The sequence below is a fragment of the Poecilia mexicana genome, unplaced genomic scaffold (assembly GCF_051168715.1).
Source record: "Poecilia mexicana isolate PSO_F unplaced genomic scaffold, ASM5116871v1 scaffold_21, whole genome shotgun sequence".
In the NCBI taxonomy this organism is placed as follows: domain Eukaryota; kingdom Metazoa; phylum Chordata; class Actinopteri; order Cyprinodontiformes; family Poeciliidae; genus Poecilia; species Poecilia mexicana.
This window is the reverse complement of record NW_028263390.1, coordinates 10,975,964-10,995,483: the sequence shown is the minus strand read 5'-3', so window position 1 is coordinate 10,995,483 and position 19,520 is coordinate 10,975,964. Positions and strand designations below refer to the sequence as shown.

The window sequence follows — 19,520 nt, the reverse complement described above, 5'->3', positions numbered from 1 at the left end:
TTTTCCATTTCCTTTTTCCATTAACCCGATTTTCCTATTTCCCACTTTCATTAATCAATTTCTCATATATCCCTTTTTTTATTTACCCATTTTCTTTTATCTATTTTCCATTTACCCATTTTTCATTAATCTCTTTATCTATTTACCCATTTTTCATTAATCTATCTTTTAATTTAACCATTTTTCCATTTCCTTTTTCCATTAACCCGATTTTCCTATTTCCCACTTTCATTAATCAATTTCTCATATATCCCTTTTTTTATTTACTCATTTTCTTTTATCTATTTTTCATTTACCCATTTTTCATTAATCTCTTTATCTATTTACCCATTTTTCATTAATCTATCTTTTAATTTAACCATTTTCCATTTCCTTTTTCCATTAACCCGATTTTCTATTTCCCACTTTCATTAATCAATTTCTCATATATCCCTTCTTTATGTACCCATTTTTCTTTAACCTATTTTTCATTTAACTTTTGTTTGAAAAACTTTTAATTTTCCCATTTTCCAATTTCCCTTATTCATTTAGTATTTCCTTATTTTCTTATTTATCACATTCTATTTTCCCCGCTAAACTTAGGGGGAAAAATAAATGCAAATGAGGAGTGGCACGTCATCAGGCTACAACTTCCCCAATTGGTTGGTTAGCGTCACACCTACTTTGCTTTCAAGAAAGATGGCGACCTACTAACGGGTTATCAATAAGCATAAGCTCATTAACTTCATTAGAAAATAGTGTTATTACTCCTGACTTTATTTTTGTGTGGCCGCTCAGACAGAACGTGTTTCAGCTGGCGGCTCTGATGGACTCAGAGCTTCACCGTCGGGGTTTTTTATAGTTTGGACGAAGCGGCCGCTGAAGTTGGCTTACGATTGAAGGTTCAGGACGCCTTCGTAGCTACCAGCTGTGGTCCAACTATAAGGAGCAGATTTTACTGTACATCGTAAGTGAACTGCAATATCCAGTGGCAGCTCTACGGAGCATCGAGCTGAAAGAATGACGGTGCCAAGCCTTGGAGATCTGCATCGGAGGCCATCTTTCAGACATGCACCGCTGCTGTCCGTCCAGGATCCTCCGGTTGCCCAGACGGTAAGCTAACGCTGATGTTTTCCAACTATAGTCATATTTGTAACCAAACTTGAGGCCAACAGGTGTACTTTTGATCGCCACCAGGTCAAAAGTACAGCTTGTTTTTGCAGCACATTCATTAATGTTTCTATCGTGTTTTTTTCAGATGCTAAGCTGTCACAGCAGACCATCCTGCAGGCCTCTGGTCTCTGTTTCCAGTGGGCTCACAGCTTCAGGGTGACCAGAGACCTTCACCTTTCTGGAGCAGGAACACCCGGCCAAATGCACTGGTGACACATTTAATTTAAAAAATGTGGGGGTAAATTAACGCTGATGTTTGTAAACAGACTACCTGAATACAGTGACCTTAGTGAGGGTACAGAATGCAGAATGGATAAAAGCTGAACTCCTGCTAAAATCTGTCCCTATTGGTTACATCCCTGAAATGTGCCAAGTGTGGCCCACATGCATACATGTCGTATTCATATAAAGTAATTATGACTATTTATTTCAGTAGTTCTTTGTGGATGTATAACTTGGCCACCTTAGTTTCCCTGTTTTTGTTCAACATATGTGCCTCAACATTTGGTTACTGTTCCATAATTTGTACTCCAAACATGTTTTTACTCATGTTTATCTCTTACTTACATGTTTAAGTAAAAAGTAGCTGAATAAGAAATTACACATGAGTAAAGAAGCATTTGGTAAAAAGTATACAAGTACTGAGTAACTGATCAAGTTATCAATTATTTCATATCTTAAAAAATTACACAATTAGAGGGCTCAAAATATAAAGTTCAGCGGAATTTTTAGTTTTTTAAAGACAAAATAAAAAATTTGTTTAAATAAGAATAGTGATGCTTCATAATAAAATGACCTGAGTAAAAGTAAAAAGTTCAGCATGGTAACGGTACTCCTAAAACTTCATTTGAGTTTTCAAAAAGTTTCACTTTCAAGGACTCTAAAAAGCTTGCTGATTAAATTTTCAGTTAATGTTCAGCAAACATTCAAAGTTTAGTGTTTGGATAATACTTATGCAGTATCACATGTTTAGACTAAATTATCACATGACTAGAGCTGATTAAATCTTGGTTGCACCTCGGCGAGAAAAAGAGTGCCACAAACCTCCCAAAGAAGAGGATAGCAATGTATGTTTAAATAAACATACAACAAAGATTTTTGGTGCACATCATCTTTAAAGTGTCTAGTTATGATATTCACCTTTGCATTTATAAAAATTTGTTAGGTGTGTGAGCAGGATGTGTAAACATGTTGACGGTCATAATAGTGACAGGTGGGAGAATACGTTTGACCAATAGGTCCACTTATTTAAATACATACCATATTCTTCCAATTCCTAACTTCTTCCTTTTTAAGATTAATTTTGAGTTTGGTTCTTGATTTGTTGGACTTTGTTATAGCCAGACAAAGCATACAACAATGTAGTTGTGAGAAAAATGGAACCCTTACTGATTTTGATAGTGATGGCTTAGACATGGACTATAAGGGGAAGATGGGCCATTTTCCATGCCTGATTTTGAATGCATATGATCAGTTCATGGGAAAAGAGGATAATCTGACCCTTCATCAGGCATGTGGTACTCTGTTACCACCTGCAAAAGTTTATGACGAAGGGACAGCTGTCTCTTTGATGTACCCTTTAAAGAGGAGCCAAATGAGGTTCCAACACAAGATGAGAAACTGCTGATCCACTAGAAAAACAACAATATTTTCCTAATGGAAACAAAGATGAAGAATTATATAGAGACTGATGTCAACTAGATCAATGAGCACATGAGAGGTGTAGACCTTTATGACCAAACCCCCTCAAGGTTCAATGTCATGGTCAGGTCCAAGAAGTGATGGTGGTTGTTGAGATGCTTTACCAAGGCCGAGAAAGAGTCACACGCTGTTAGACAAAGGGCCCATAGTAAAGAGTTACATTTTTGATTCTGTTAGACACTAAGGTCCATTTCTCACGAGAAACAGAAACTTATCAGGCCACAGAGTCATGGTGTGATTTCAGGGAGTGTCTTCAGTCCATATAATCAGCTGCCCTCCTCTTTTTCCTCAGACGCTGCACAGACTTTTTTAGAAACTCTTCTCGGATGTAATGGTAAAGCGTCTCCTTTCAGCGCTGAAAGTTAATAAAATAAGTAAAGTCTGAATGCTTTTCTTGGCTGATTTTATGCTCCGTGTGTCAATACAAATTATGATTCATCGATTGAGATTCTCGTTCTCAACATGGTCCATACCAAAAGCACACCTGAAACGGTGCCGGTAGCCTAGGAGGTTGGAGTTTATCTTGTACCTGGTGGGTTGCCTGCTGGAACCCCCACTTTGTTTGTGTCAGTAGTTGTGACCTTGATCAAGAGGACAATTCAGCCACCATGCCAGCCGGTGGTATTCAGAGGACCCTGGTGGAGGAGCCGGTGTATGACTGCCTTACTTCTGTCAAACTGTGGCAGGCAAGCTGTAGCTACAATATAGTAGCTTACTGCTGTCGGTGTGTGAATGTGTGTGTGAATGGGTGAATGACTAAATGTGGTGAAAACATTTTCAGGTCATTTGGACTTGATAAAGAACTACACAAGTACAGGCCATTTACCTTTCAGATATTATTTTACAAATGTGTCGTAGGAGGAACAACTGATTTGCTCATCATGGCTTATTATCTTATGCAAAGGTTTGGTATAAGGCCAGCAGGTCATGGAAATAGATCTCAAATGGACACTTCTCTTCAAGTTATGACGAGATGTAACCAAGACACTTTCTGGTCAGTCAATGCAAGAGTCATTTCCAGAGATGTTGTTCCAGTTGTTGCTTTTGCACCACCCATGCGTTGGAGAAATTCAAGGTTTTATTGCACACTGAGTGCTTCAAGAAAGAACATGGAAAGTAAGAAAGAGATGAAATAACCTAAAATTGAAGAAAACCAAAGTCACCAAATGGTGAGAAGGAGCCATACTACTCTCCTTTGATTCCAGGCCTTGGGGTCCGGTATCCTGCAACTTTCAGGTGTGTTCCTGGTCCAACACACCTGAATTAAATGGATCACCCTTTCAGTATGCAGTCCAGTTCTCCAGAGTCCTGCTTATCACCTGATTCAGGTGTGCTGAAGCAGAGGCGGATGGAAAAGATGCATGACACAGGCCCTAAATCCTGGAGACGGAGACCCCTGGACTAAGTCTATTGAGTTTTACTTTATGACAGTGTGACAAATGTTCATAATTTTCAGAAATATAAATGAAAGCCTCTACTGTAGATGTTATCTTTATGATCTATGTTACTGTGATGACACTACAACTGACTGAAGTTCAATATAATTATGCATAAACACTCAAGCACTCAAATTTACCTTGGTTTAGAATATATTGATAGTCAAATTTGTACTTTACAGAGCAAATGTTGCACTAAAGTAATGCTGTGGCAAGATTTAAAGAAACAATGTTCACATATTATGATCATGTCTATTTGGAAAAAGCACTTTTAGCTCATCTTAGTATTAGAACACCATATTATCCCACCGGTCACAATTGTGACCGAACATAAAACACACTTTTTTTGCATACTTTTCCACAATTTTTAAAATTATTTCCCTGATTAGTTCAAAGGGCTATCAATGACATCGGATTTTCATATTTACATGTTTGGGAAAAATTTGGAATGAATGGGTTAAAGCCACAAACAAACTATCCATCTTATTGTCTCTGGGATGTGAAAACATGAGATTTGATTAAATTAGAACTACACAGATGAGAAGGAACACAGATTTCATAATATATATATTTTTATTATTAAAAACAGTAGATGGTTCTTGCATATCAATGCTATAAGAACAGCCACATTTTTTAAATTAAATGTGTCACCAGTGCATTTGGCCGGGTGTTCCTGCTCCAGAAAGGTGAAGGTCTCTGGTCACCCTGAAGCTGTGAGCCCACTGGAAACAGAGACCAGAGGCCTGCAGGATGATCTGCTGTGACAGCTTAACATCTGAAAAAAAACACGATAGAAACATTAATGAATGTGCTGCAAAAACAAGCTGTACTTTTGACCTGGTGGCGATCAAAAGTACACCTGTTGGCCTCAAGTTTGGTTACAAATATGACTATAGTTGGAAAACATCAGCGTTAGCTTACCGTCTGGGCAACCGGAGGATCCTGGACGGACAGCAGCGGTGCATGTCTGAAAGATGGCCTCCGATGCAGATCTCCAAGGCTTGGCACCGTCATTCTTTCAGCTCGATGCTCCGTAGAGCTGCCACTGGATATTGCAGTTCACTTACGATGTACAGTAAAATCTGCTCCTTATAGTTGGACCACAGCTGGTAGCTACGAAGGCGTCCTGAACCTTCAATCGTAAGCCAACTTCAGCGGCCGCTTCGTCCAAACTATAAAAAACCCCGACGGTGAAGCTCTGAGTCCATCAGAGCCGCCAGCTGAAACACGTTCTGTCTGAGCGGCCACACAAAAATAAAGTCAGGAGTAATAACACTATTTTCTAATGAAGTTAATGAGCTTATGCTTATTGATAACCCGTTAGTAGGTCGCCATCTTTCTTGAAAGCAAAGTAGGTGTGACGCTAACCAACCAATTGGGGAAGTTGTAGCCTGATGACGTGCCACTCCTCATTTGCATTTATTTTTCCCCCTAAGTTTAGCGGGGAAAATAGAATGTGATAAATAAGAAAATAAGGAAATACTAAATGAATAAGGGAAATTGGAAAATGGGAAAATTAAAAGTTTTTCAAACAAAAGTTAAATGAAAAATAGGTTAAAGAAAAATGGGTACATAAAGAAGGGATATATGAGAAATTGATTAATGAAAGTGGGAAATAGAAAATCGGGTTAATGGAAAAAGGAAATGGAAAATGGTTAAATTAAAAGATAGATTAATGAAAAATGGGTAAATAGATAAAGAGATTAATGAAAAATGGGTAAATGAAAAATAGATAAAAGAAAATGAGTAAATAAAAAAAGGGATATATGAGAAATTGATTAATGAAAGTGGGAAATAGGAAAATCGGGTTAATGGAAAAAGGAAATGGAAAAATGGTTAAATTAAAAGATAGATTAATGAAAAATGGGTAAATAGATAAAGAGATTAATGAAAAATGGGTAAATGGAAAATAGATAAAAGAAAATGGGTAAATAAAAAAAGGGATATATGAGAAATTGATTAATGAAAGTGGGAAATAGGAAAATCGGGTTAATGGAAAAAGGAAATGGAAAAATGGTTAAATTAAAAGATAGATTAATGAAAAATGGGTAAATAGATAAAGAGATTAATGAAAAATGGGTAAATGAAAAATAGATAAAAGAAAATGGGTAAGTAAGAAAAGGGATATATGAGAAATTGATTAATGAAAGTGGGAAATAGCAAATCGGGTTAATGGAAATAGGAAATGGAAAAATGGTTAAATTAAAAAATAGATTAATGAAAAATGGGTAAATAGATAAAGGGATAAATGAAAAATGGACAAATGAAAAATAGATTAATGAAAAATGGGTAAATGGATAAAGGGATAAATGACAAATAGATAAATGAAAAAGAGAAATTGGGAAATTGATAATATGAAAAATAAATAAATTAAAAATTGGTTTAATGAAAAAGCTAAACTATTTATTTAACAAATTTTTTATTTATTTCACTCATTTACTTCATTTTTTGATTTATTTTACTCATTTTTTATTTATTTAACCCATTTATTTATTTATTCAATTTTGGCGCAAATGGCTTTCCATACTCCACCACTATGTTTGCAAAATCAAAATGAACTTTAGTGTTTATACTTTAAAAGGACCAAGTGTTTTAGAACTACAGCATTTTGACAAGAAAGGAACCCTCATTAAAACATTAAGACGATGTAAGACTTTTTTCACTTTGATACAGCTACTGGCATTAAATGATTAACATACCAACATCTTTTATCACCGTTCGTTGAACATCGTCTGAACATGCAAACCTGATAGAGAGTGTGGTTTTTGTCCTTGAAGCAGGGCACGAGGCGGGAGTAGATCTGCAGGGAGTAGTAGTAAGCAGCCAGCTGGAGTGACAGAGCAGAGTGGCACTGCTTCTCAAAACACTTGTTGGCATCCAACACCTGCATGTATTAGAGACTATATGTTAGAAGGAAAAAACTGTCAAAACATTTGGTATTTTTACCAGCCTCACTGTAAAATGTATAGAAAAATTATCAAATTTAGTCCCATAATCTGATTCCCACTTTTAAAATACCTCACACATGACAGTACCACTGAACTCTCTTCCAAACAAGTTTTTCATCTTTTAGAAGCAGCTATAGCTAAATCAAATTGAGCCAAATTGCATTAAAACTTGTGGCCTCTATATCTGCAAAGCTGGTAAAGATACACTTGGGCCACAATGAGGGAAATTACATATGTACAACACTGGTAACAGGCTTTAATGTAAAATAAAAACCTTCAAAAATCATGTATTTTTCAGCAGTATGCTACATCATGTTGGTATATTTCAACAAAAAGTGCTGAAGTTTGTGGATGTAATGCAACAAAACCGAAAAAAAAAAAAAAATCAAGAGTAAAAAACACTTGCAAGGCACAAACATGCACCATGTCTCTGTATTTCATGTTAGTCTTTATTGATTAAGATCTGTTTGTTACTTTGGATGCACTTTATGGGTAACACAGAAATGTTAAAAGTACAAATGCACTGAAAGAGAAAAGCATGTCCATTGCCACTAGGTAATGTGTGTGACCGTGTGCGCATACCTGAGGCAGGGCCAGTAAGTAGGACAGAGCCAGCATCATGTCTCTGGGAAATGCATCATTGGCCAGCTGCAGCAAAACTGAATAGAATGGAGGGATGCAAGGAAAGAAGGAGAAGAAAAGACTTTAAATGAACCGCTAACTTAGCCCTTCAAAAAAAAAAAAAAAAAAAAAAAAAAAGGGAAGGCATGTAGTGCAAATATGAAACATCCTTAACATTTTGGTCAAATTTTGGATTCTCTCCTCTCTCCTTCTGAACTGCCCTACTGCCCCTAAAACCTAGCTGATTGTGCTAATTATGCACTTGAAATAACTGGCAATGAATTTTTACATCACTGCGGAAAATTTGACCAACTCATTTTTTCAAGGTTGTAATTCAGCCACACTGGAAGGTTGCCAGGCTGGAATGGCCTGTCATTCCACTGTATCACTATTGGATTTAACCATTAATGGCTTCAACACATCACACTATGAACACTTCATTCGACTTTTGGGATGGTGCTCATTTTCTCGAATGCCGTCTTTGTTTTAGACCAGATATGAGGGGATGAATGCTTTCTAAAAATTTTAGAAGATATGAAATTGAGGCAAATACACATAGTTTATAGTTGGGTAATCTATTGTCTTGTTTCTAATAATTTGAAACTTTAAAACATGAAGAAAAAAAAAACATAAGGAATCCGTAAAGGGTAAAGGGTCCTTTTATGATGCATATGTTCAAATTTTTTATAATTAAATCAGATTTTATAAGGGTTAGGGTTTAAAATCTTTACAGAATTAGGTTGATCAGAAGTCTTTTTTTGGTCAAAAGGTTACTGCACCGAACCCTCAATAAGACAATTCAAATACTGACTGACTGCATTTATTAGGATCTCAACAAAACAGGTGCTCAATTAGAAGTGAAACACTTAAATGTACATAACGGTACAAACGAGTCCTGGCAAATGGGATTTATCAGCTCTACAAAGTCAAAATGAAAACAAAGACTGACTCGTTTTTTGTGCACTGCCTGGCTAAAAGACAAAGACGAAATCAGAAAGTAAACAAACACATCACACACACTTTTCAGGTTTACCACTGCAGATGAACCCACACCACTCTGAGCACACAAATACACTTAATTAATCACTCACTAACTGAATCGCACCAACACACAGAAAACGGTGGGAGTGAGCAGAGGGAAGCAGACAAAATCACTTTGTAGTCCACAAAGAAGAAGAGGCCTGTGCTCGTGATAAGAGCAGCAGACTAACTGGAACAGACAGAAGAAAGCAGAGCATGGACACTGGCTGAGAGACAGGTTCAGGGGTAAAGGAAGACACATGCTCTGAAGAACAAAATGCACACCACTGTGCACCCATACAGAAGCATCCAATGGCTGATATGTTCAGCTGAAACTTCTCTGTGTGTGAGCAGGGGTGGAGGAAGTTTAAAGAGCCATAACAGCTCTCTTAGGAAGTGAGCCCACCTCCACCCTTAACTCTTTTTTTCTCTTCCCTCCTCTCCTACCCCCTGGGTTTCAATGAGCTACACCTCAGAATGAGCTGATTACACGCCTCTCTAAAGTTACAGATACCATCGGGACAGGAATTACCAGAGGGGTAAACACGTACACGCACTTAAACACACACACACTCTCCCAAAGTAGATAGCCCTGACTTTAAAGCAGGAGATATTTCTGCTTTAGAGCGAGATGAAGGGGGACACTGATAAAGAGACCTCATGGAGGAAAGCGGGCATACGACAAGGCTAGTTTGTTGCACACATCAATTTGGATTTCTACATCAGCTAAATGTGGCACATGGGTAGCAGGATGGCGGCACGTATTGCGGAAAAACAAGTGATTAGGGCCAGTCGGTGGCAGCACATAATGCTCCGTGTGTAGTTCAATGTAAACTGTGCATCTTTGTGTCTGTTCACGTTAAGCACTTGCGCTGGCACCTCAATGCCGCTGAGTCAATGTTCACCCTTGTCATCATTAATTACCTCCACCTTATCAGGGGTCAGGTGGAAAATCAGTGTATTTATTTTCTTAAAGGCCATATCCTAGTCTGTTTTTAAGGACAGCCGGCGCGGCGGACAGATACGCCAGTCATTAATCGAAGCTTGTTATCGGGGGACGACGGCGTCCGGAGTGGCTTTTCTCTTTCACAACACGTCGCGCTTCGCAAGCAACTCCGAAGGGAAGGTGACTTTTAGGGAGGCAGATACGCATATGAATGGCAGAGGCAACCATAAGAGAGCCTTACTTTGGTTACGGGGAAGTTTGTGTGTGCGCAAGGTAGATATGTGGATGCATACCGATGCACCGATGCTCTTTGGCCAGAGATGACTATGCGCACACACACACATGTTTGCTCTCTACTTTTGTTGTTGCATTGATTTTGTTGAGCAGCTGTGATCCATCATACGGCGTGGCCTTGATGTTTTGACATGATGCTATCTCCCTGGTACCACTGCAGTGATCCGTCATTAATTACCGTTGCCGTGGGACGCGTGAGGATACATTAATTAGCAGAACGAGGCTATTCTTCCCATGTTATCCCCAGCTCCGATACACATGGGCTCTGTGGCCAAGACGGATGAGGTGAGGGAGGGCAGGGTGTGAGGAAAAGGGGTTGACAACACTGTACTCTTGGCAAATGACACCGCTTCAGTTGTGAGACAAAGCACTGAGAAATGGTCCAAGTTAAACAATACTGCCTCAGTTTACCCACAAGCTACAAATCTTCTTCTCAAAACCAGAGATTCTGCAAATGTCACAAAGTTGCGCTTAGGATCTATTTAGGACCAATGTGATTTAAATTTAAGCTCATCAAGATTCATGAAAAGTACCTTAAGCTATAGCTGAGCCAAGAGTTCATACCTCTTGGGTATAGAGATTCAAAGTATTCTTAACTGTGAGTGGAAAGAAATATAGATGGATGTGTGTCAAAATATGGCACTCAAAGAACCGTAAATTTGCAAACTGAGAGTTCAGAGACGGAAAAAAAAAATCTCTGAAAACTTCAAAAACAACAAAAATAAAAGGAAGGACAGTCAAAGTCTGAAGTAGGCTGTTCATACTCTAAAACCCTCTAATGAGGCTGAGTTATAACAAAAGATGATTAAGAGGCCAGAAAGTCTTACAGGGCAATTTTTAAGACTTGGTGTCAGTTATCGGCAACAACTGAATAATTACTTTGAATGATAGTGTTTCCACAACCCGGGGGCAAATGCTTTCCACGAAGGGCTATGTTGGCTTTAACAGCTTTTTCCAACTTAAATTATGAGAAAATCTGAGTAAACAGGACAAAGTTATCTTCAAAAACTCCTTGCCATTACACAATTCAAAGTTGAATGTCGTCTTAATTAGATAAAGAAAGCATAAATATGCACATATAAAAATATAAAGATCTTTAAACTCAGAATGAAGAACTGCTGGGCAGGATAAACAAGAATGATGTCACTAATCAGATACAGACATTCTAGACTAAGGAAGAAATTACATGAAAAAGGAAGGAGTTAATGGTCAAACAAGTTTATCACAACAAAATCAGCAGTTTCACCTTTTTTATCTCCGTCACCAAGTGTTCCTTCATGCTTACCTTCTGTCGCAGGAAACAAGGTTTTTCCTTCTGTTTTAGCCTCAGCTAACTTCCCCGTCCTCAGCAAAACCTCAGCAAAGTTTTCCTGCGGCATTTCTTTGTAGGATGAGTAAACATCTTGACTCTAAGAGACAGAAGAGGGGAGAGTGATGAAGTACTTAGGGTTATAGCAAGTACATTCTTGCAGATGGGTAGACTAGAAAATAAGATAAAAAATAGAGAGATGTGATTAAGATGACTGAGCATCTTCATTCACATGGAGTTAAGACAGATGAGAGATGGAAGTAGACAAATGAATGTTGGAGCCAAACAAAGATTTCCAACCAAGAGGCCTTATGATATCTTTATAGGATTGCTGTGTGGCAAGTTGTTTCTCAAGTGTCTCAGTTGTGAACAATGAAGTTCCTCCTCCCACTTGCCTCAGAGCCACTGCTTCGACACTGAACGTTTCCCCGTCTGTCTTTAACACTCCATTCATCTTTCTGTCTCGGTGCATTTGTCTCTTTCTCCTTCAATCAGCCTCTTCCTCATCTCTTCTATCCTTCAATGCAACTTGTATGTTAAAAAAAATGACCCTATTGATCAGGCACAGAGAGATGGATGCAGGGAGCAATTATTGTTAGATGGATGATGGAAGATGGATCAACGGTGGAGATGAAGTGAAAGAAGGGATTTGGAGAGGCCTATTAAAGTGTCATGAGAGGAGATGTATCGGCCTTTGCTGTTTCGCCTTATGTCCACTCCTTTACATATCCATATGATTTGTGTCTTGAGAGTAAAAAGCACAGAGATGACCCAAGGCGACTGTTTTCTAAGTATAAATGTCAATCTATTCTTTTTTTTTTTACTTTTTACTCCGGCACTTTTCTGCTACATAAATCCTTATTTCAACATTCTGTTCTTATGGATTTTCTCCCACTCACTTTTCCTCTTCTGGTTAATATATGCAGTGTATTTCAGCTTTTTTATTTTCAAGTCATCTTGGATTTTGCTGACTAACATAATACCCATCTTAAAAAATGCTGCTTCCCTGATGTTAGTGCTTCTAAAGTGCTTTTGGCATTATAATTACTTAGACTGAAATCAATATTCATTTTGTCTTGACACAGTTTTGTGAAGGAATGTATAAGTCATGAGGAGAGGGAAAAATCAAATTAAACACCCTCAGTTAGGAGTCTACTCAGGCCTTTTTTTACAATTTAAGAAGACGGCCCGCAGCAGAAAATAATGGTCCATGGCAAATACAGGTCCAAGCCACTCACCGGGTCTACATAGGGATCCTCAATGAGCTCCTGATAAAAGGCACTGCAGCCCTGGTGCTCCAGGTTGGAGTTTTCATCCACCCCTTCCTGGTTGGTGGCTCCAGATCCACGACCCTGAGGAGCCATCAAAACATGATTAAACTTTTACCACATGCCCACAGCACAGTCATCTCGCTCTGTCAAAGCTCATATCCTTGCATATTCTCTTTCTTAAGAAACCAGTGGCCATGTGGGGACCATACTCCCCCAGCCACCCCTGAGAGATGGCATCGTGCTCCACCTTGGTGACCACCTATCAGCCCACTAACCACAAGATGATAAAATATTTAGGAGCTTCACTTAATTATGCAACAGATGGACTTTGGTTTTAGGTGTTTTTAATGAAGTCTGAATGGGAGCATGAACATAGAATGAGTGGGAGAGAGGAGAGAAACCTCAGGAATCAAATAACTCTCCATGTTCCTCACACCGATGGTGTTTCTTTACCTCCAAACTGTTCATGATACAGGCCCATTAGGTTAGTAATGTGTGTGTACCTGCAGTGGACGGAGGTAATTAAGTGACTCCTTCACCCAACGGTGGTCGCTGACTGCTGTCAGCACTGCCTTGGTTGTCAGTCCAGTGGTGGTCAACACTTCCATGGTCTTTGCTGTAGTCCTATGAAGGAGGTCTCTAGATGTGCCAGCCTGCAGCCAAGAAGCGACAAGAGAAACCAAAGATGTTTCAAAGATTTAACAGTGTAATTAATGCAATGTGAAGGACTTAAGTAAGAATGACCCTGCATGACAGAACAAGATTTTTTTTTTTTTTTTTTTTTTTTTTTTACATAATGTTACTGATTGCAACAACACCTAAAATCACAGCAGGTTGAGATTTTAGTCACATGTTGTTAAGATGGGAGGTGGAATTAAGTGAAAAACTGAAAGAAAAATGGCATAAAAATAGAAATGTCCCAGGCCAAACTGATTAATAGACAGAATATATCTGACAACATAAAGTCAGATAAAACATTTCAAAATCAACACATGTCCAGTTCCTGAATGTCATGACCTTTAACAGGCTATTTATTCTCCAACACTGTCTGACACGGTTGAATTAAACAACCTGAAATTCCTCCACAACGATGTAAAAGACATATTGCCACTTATTGCAAAACACTTACAGCCTGTCAATGTCATCTTCACATGTGGTCAGGTTGTTTTGGAAATGGAAATTTTCAGCATTATTGAAAAGTAAAGCTCTTCTCTGAACTATCCTGAATGTAAAATAATGCAACAAAGACACCTCTTTAAAAGAAGATGTTGTTCTTTTCAAATTGAATGGTGTTTGCAACTATGCAATCAAATTGTATGTCAGGTTTCGCATTTCCATGTCATGCCCACATGTTCTCAAAACCCCACTTACACTGCAAGTGGGCTGGATCCAAATTATTTTGCATCCTTCCTCCATATTTAATTTGGCAAGGGATTGCGAGTCAAGGAATTGAAAAACAAGAGAAAACAAATACATACAGACACAGATGTAATAACGCAAACAGACATCTAGAGGTCTTAAATATACACAAGTGAGATCTGGTGGCATTAATATAACAATAAAATGACAACAGGCAGCTTCAGATGAGCTCCCATACACACAAAAAGCAGTTCAAGTCATGAAACATTAACACCCACTCCCTGCATCATAAAGCAGGGAGTGATGAAGAGGAGAAGAAAGGGCATAAATTAACCAAGGGAACTGAGCAGACCTTAGCATTAAGTTTACAAGTCATCAAATATGGAGCAGTAGGGAAACACATAAACAGAACCAAAGGTTTAAGGTATAGCCTGCCTGGGTATACTCAGGCAACCAGCTTAGACAAGGATCATATAATCACGTAAGGCAAAGCACATTAAATGAATAAAAGACACAAACCTTGAGATAGTCCGCCTTAGCTACTTCTTGTCCACTCTCTGTATTGGCAGGCTCCATTTGATAATTAACAGCCTGGTACAACAACTGCAGGACAAACAAGTAACAGAAGTCAATTACTGAAGAAACGTGAAGTTAACGTTACACGGTTTTTTGTCTTTGTATGTATATGACACCAATTTCTGAGTTGCAGTGAGGAAAAGGAGTATCATAAAAAAGAAATGTTAGAATTCTTTTTTTTGCGGAAAAAAAATAAAATGTCTAACATGTTTCTTGATTCCCGTCTTTGGAAAGACGTGCTACACTTGTTAAAGGAGGATAAATTATGATCAACTAGACAAATGCCGTATTAATGTGTTCACGTAGGTTCGGGAGTAGTTTTCATTATAGTCAGCTCTCCTGTTCAGCACACAGCTTAATCCTTTGTCCATTATATCTTATAGTCTTCGCTCCTATATCACTCATCTGTGAAATACGTGTGAAAAAAGAGAAAATGCAATATCTATGTGAACCAGACACACGTTTCAGGAGGAAAAGTGTTTTTCTAAAATTGCTCCTTCTGAATGTAAATGCATACAATTTTTCATCAGAAGTCAAACTATTAGTAAAAGTGAAGAGGAGAAACACTGGATCTGATTTGCATATGCAGAAACATCTGCCAAGCTTTGAACAAGATCCTATGGACAGCTGACACACTGACTAACGTCTGGCTGGATGAAAGGAGCACAGAGAAAGAAAACATAGGCATCATCTGTCAAATATAGTCAAGTCAACGTGACAATATGAGAATATATGGCTGCCGATGTAACTGGGTCACTGCTGTGCAACGTTGTGACTGTTGGCTGAAGTAACAGGAGAAGTTTTGAAGTGTACAGATCTGTACTTTCAGCTTCAGCAATGAAAGACTTTCTTGGGAGTGTGAAGGCTGTTGAACGGCCCAGACAGGTGTCTATCCTGAAGCTAACTGAGCATGCACTTTTCCTTACAAACCTAAAAATAGAATCAGGACAAACAATTCAGAAAGGCAGTTGTAAAAAAAAAAAAAACTTTTGAAAGGAAAAAATTTCAAAGATGAAACACCTTTATGGTTATGGGGTATGTTACATTTATTTTTTTTAACAAGATGGGTATTTAAGTACTACAATATAAAATCAATAAGGAAAATTAGTATTTTGTTTTTTTGCAATGCTTTTTTACAGGTATGGTAAGAGCTGTGGAATAAACTCAAAAGACTCATTTTGTGCATCCTGAATAGCAATTGATTCTAGTTTTTACTTGGAAAAAGGCCGTATTGTCCAAACCTGAGTTTGCAAGTCACTGGAGGCAGCAAGGAGGGCGTGGATGTTGTCTGGGGGACAGTGCGTCAAAGCAAAGGCTAACAATTCTTGTCGCGCCTCCAGGTCTCTGTAACCCTCACTCTGACCGAGCAAACTGCACACCTCCCAAGCAGGACTGTAAGCTGAGAAAACACAAGAGGGAAAAGAGGACGAGAGCCACAGTTAAAAAAAAACGAGCAAGGTAAGACGGTGGCTATATTATAGTTTCATTCAAATTTTGATTAACTTTTTATGATATAACGCAAATTCGGCATTAAGTATATAAATTAATCTCTGACAATAGGGGAAAAAAAACAATAAAATTACCCAGCTATACAAACCATCAATTGGACAGAAATACTTATTTAAGTCTAAAACTAATCTCACCTGGATGAAAATCAACTGAAAGATAGTATGTATGTCTGTTACTCACTAAAGCTTCTTACGAGAACTATGTCAAGGTAAAGTGTTGCTGTTTGAATGACAACTATACAAACACTCTGCTTTCAAACACACACTTAGCGTGTGATTGGTTTTCATCATCTCTTTTCCCGTTAGTCAGAAGGATAAGAAGACTCGGTTTTTCTAATTAATCTATGCCTCGGTAAATTATGGTTTTCACTGCTACTAAGAATTGACATTCTCTGTGAACCAAACAGATTATCATTTGGTCAAACTAATACTTGGTTCTTTTTGTTTTCTTTTTCCCCTCCTGAGCATAAAAATAAATCAAGCAACTTTTAATTTTATTGCCAGTGAAAAATGACTTGTCCCTGCAAGAAAAAATATCTCAATTTCTTTTTCTATTTATATATTTCTTCTTTTATTTCTTATGTCGGTTTTGGTCCTCCGTACCATTCACACTTGAGATTTCTTTTAAAAAAAACAGCTTGGAAGTACAGATATAATTTTCTGTGTTAATTTTAAAAATATATATTTTTATTCATTTACTTCAAATGGCTAAGCACTTAAACAATAAAATATACTGGTGATAAAGACAGAAACAATAAGAATAAGCAACATATTATTTGGTTGCTTAGCCATTAATTAACAATTGGTATAAAATACAACAACACAGAAAATAGAAAAAATGAGGCAGTAAATGTTATGTAAGCGCGAGGGGCAAAGAGCTGGATAAAGATGTAAAGACAACTAAATCCTCTGTCTTTTAAAATGAAAAAAAAAAAAAAAAATTTTTTTTCAAAATTTGCATCACAAAATAACCCAGAGTTGAACTAGCTCCCATTTTAAAACTATTCATGTGGCTCAGTGAGATTCCTGTGAGCTTTAAACCACAGCTCAATGATTTCTGTTTTTGCAAATTCCAAGAGGAAATTTGCTTCCTTTACTCTTGCAAACCATTACATCATTTGCCATATTTATAGATAATTCATCCTTCTCACAATAAATTATACCTATAAAAACCTCAATTGATTTGACTGAATGTTTATAAAGAGCTCTCTTTGAGATATTTTTTACAAACTAAACAGACTGAAATCACTTTGAAAGTAATGTTTAATGAATAATCCTCTTGCACAGAGAAAACATTTTTTTCCCCCTTAACTACGCACACTGGCTCACAGTTCTTTTAACTACACACCTGCACCCATGAGGTCCTGACAGTGGATGTAAGAGGCTTTAAAGTCCAGACATTTGAGGGCTTGCTCCGCCAGCAAGGTCAGCACTTGGCCTTTTCGCCTCTTGTCGTCATCTCCTGAACACATCAAAGGAAAAGTTTTTGCTTGAGACATGCAACACATAGGGAGGATTTCAAATGTTCTTAAAACTTATTGACATTTTGTCTGATTAAAAAGTTTGTGAGCTTCAATTTTCAGGACTTGACTTCATTTACCGTTAACCCTAGATTTAGATTTAATAAGAAATTAGGAGGAAAAAAATTCTACATTTCCTTTCTTATCCACGATTGTGTTTGAAATAGACAGTAAATTTCCTTGATAGATTTTATTCTTAGCGGGTCTTTAAAAATGACACAGGACAGTACGCCACAAAACAGAATTTCTAAAGAAGCCGGTTGTTCACAGTGTGTTGTATCCAAGCATATTCACAGATTGTTGGGCTGCCATCAAAGCAAGTCACTGGGTTTCCATTACATCTCAGCAGAACAAACTTTTTCACAATATTCTATATCTTACGTATTTGAAGTTACAGTAATTAATCTTATGTGAAAGCTATTTAAATGTGTTTTTTGGAGTTTCCCTTTCATTTTGAGTTGATTTATCTCTGTCCTTCATTAAATAATTCAACTTTCTAAGAATTTGATTCTAAGACTGAGGAACCCATCAACACCACATCTGGACAAGCAATGTGTCCTTTAGTGACTCTTATTTTAGGACCAGGACCTGGCAGGAAAATATGGAAAGAGCAAGTTTGTCCAAATATCCAAGTCTACAGAGAGCTGTTGCCTTCTGCCCTCTCTTAGAAACAGTTGATGCTCGAGGTGAAGACGAAAGCCACCACCACTTTGGCAAAAAAAGATAAAAAGGACAGAATGCCATCGTTAGTGCTTAGTAATATGTTGAAGAGAACAAGTTTTAAATCTGCCCTTTTTTCTCATATTGAAAGACAGAAATCAGAAAAAGTGGTTCCATATGTTTTGCAAAAATCTGGGGTTTTTGATTCCAAGGGTCACAATTGTCCGAGTTAAACGTATTAAATTGTTACAATAAAATGGTCTTGAAAAGTCTGAGATCACATACTACTTGATGTCTTTGTAAATGTGGTCATTGCCATGTCTTTTCATCGAAAATAGACTGTTTGAAATCTTAAAGTCAGTCAGCATGCCGTCTCGCTAAACAGAAACCCCCCCCCCAAAAAACAAATCCGATATCTTAATAAAGGTGGAAACTGGGTGAAGAATCGGGACAGCCTTTGATTTATCTATCAGCTCTATAAACAAAAGTGGGGGGAGAGGAGGACAACGAGATCAAAAGGGACACGGACAGAAACGCAGCTTCTGAACAAACTTGTGCTCCGAGGATCAAAGAACAGACACTGCATGAAGAAACGCGCTGGTCTTTGGCTGTGCTGCCTGTGTGCGTGAAGTGTGAGTGACGGTTAGAGATGTGGTGTTTACCGAGACGGGGTGAGACGTATTTGTCAAATATCTTCTGGGTGAATGGTGAGAGGGTGTCTTCAAAAGGCTGTCAGGACCTCAATATAGAGGAATGTTTGTGTCTGAGCAAACCAACCAATCCACACAGCCCTTGGTATTTGTTATAAGCTCATCCAAATCAGACATATTGATAATCTGATCGATATGTGTACTTCTCCCTGATGGACCTATCAAACGCTGAAATCAAAAGGTTGTGAAATGTCATACAAAGGCAGTCTCCCAAAGCGATAATCTGGATCAGTGGGGGGAAAAAAAGGAATAAACACATCAGAATAAAAAGGAATATTTCAATAATTATTACTGATCCCTTCATATATTCTTTTACCTCACGTACTGAATGATTTACGGAGCATCTCTGTCGAGGCAGAAACCCAACTCTAAAGTGTTTTTAACTTGTGTGTTGGTGATACCTGCATTAAATATTCACCACAAAGCCCTGGAGCTATGCACCCTTCAAAAGGCTCCCTCCTGCATTTATTTATTTAAAAAAAATGTTTA

At 37.9% G+C, this 19,520-nt stretch overlaps 1 protein-coding gene and 1 long non-coding RNA gene across 2 annotated transcripts in view; both read right to left on the bottom strand.

Moving 5' to 3' along the window:
* The window catches only part of nbas (NBAS subunit of NRZ tethering complex), a 168,395-nt gene that overhangs the window by 76,966 nt on the left and 71,909 nt on the right, over window positions 1–19,520 (bottom strand). Inside the window, exons 34-41 of the mRNA XM_088001963.1 lie at window positions 17,490–17,603; window positions 15,875–16,032; window positions 14,577–14,660; window positions 13,202–13,351; window positions 12,666–12,779; window positions 11,404–11,527; window positions 7,820–7,896; window positions 7,036–7,173 (exon numbers count right to left, since the gene is read on the bottom strand). Coding sequence (XP_087858089.1) covers window positions 7,036–7,173; window positions 7,820–7,896; window positions 11,404–11,527; window positions 12,666–12,779; window positions 13,202–13,351; window positions 14,577–14,660; window positions 15,875–16,032; window positions 17,490–17,603 — 959 coding nt within the window. The remainder of the gene's footprint in view (window positions 1–7,035; window positions 7,174–7,819; window positions 7,897–11,403; window positions 11,528–12,665; window positions 12,780–13,201; window positions 13,352–14,576; window positions 14,661–15,874; window positions 16,033–17,489; window positions 17,604–19,520) is intronic.
* On the bottom strand, window positions 4,844–7,026 carry LOC148153038 (uncharacterized). The gene is made up of 2 exons (XR_015761792.1): window positions 5,211–7,026; window positions 4,844–5,064 (listed from the first exon to the last, which is right to left on the bottom strand). It is a non-coding gene; the product is annotated as an uncharacterized LOC148153038 (long non-coding RNA).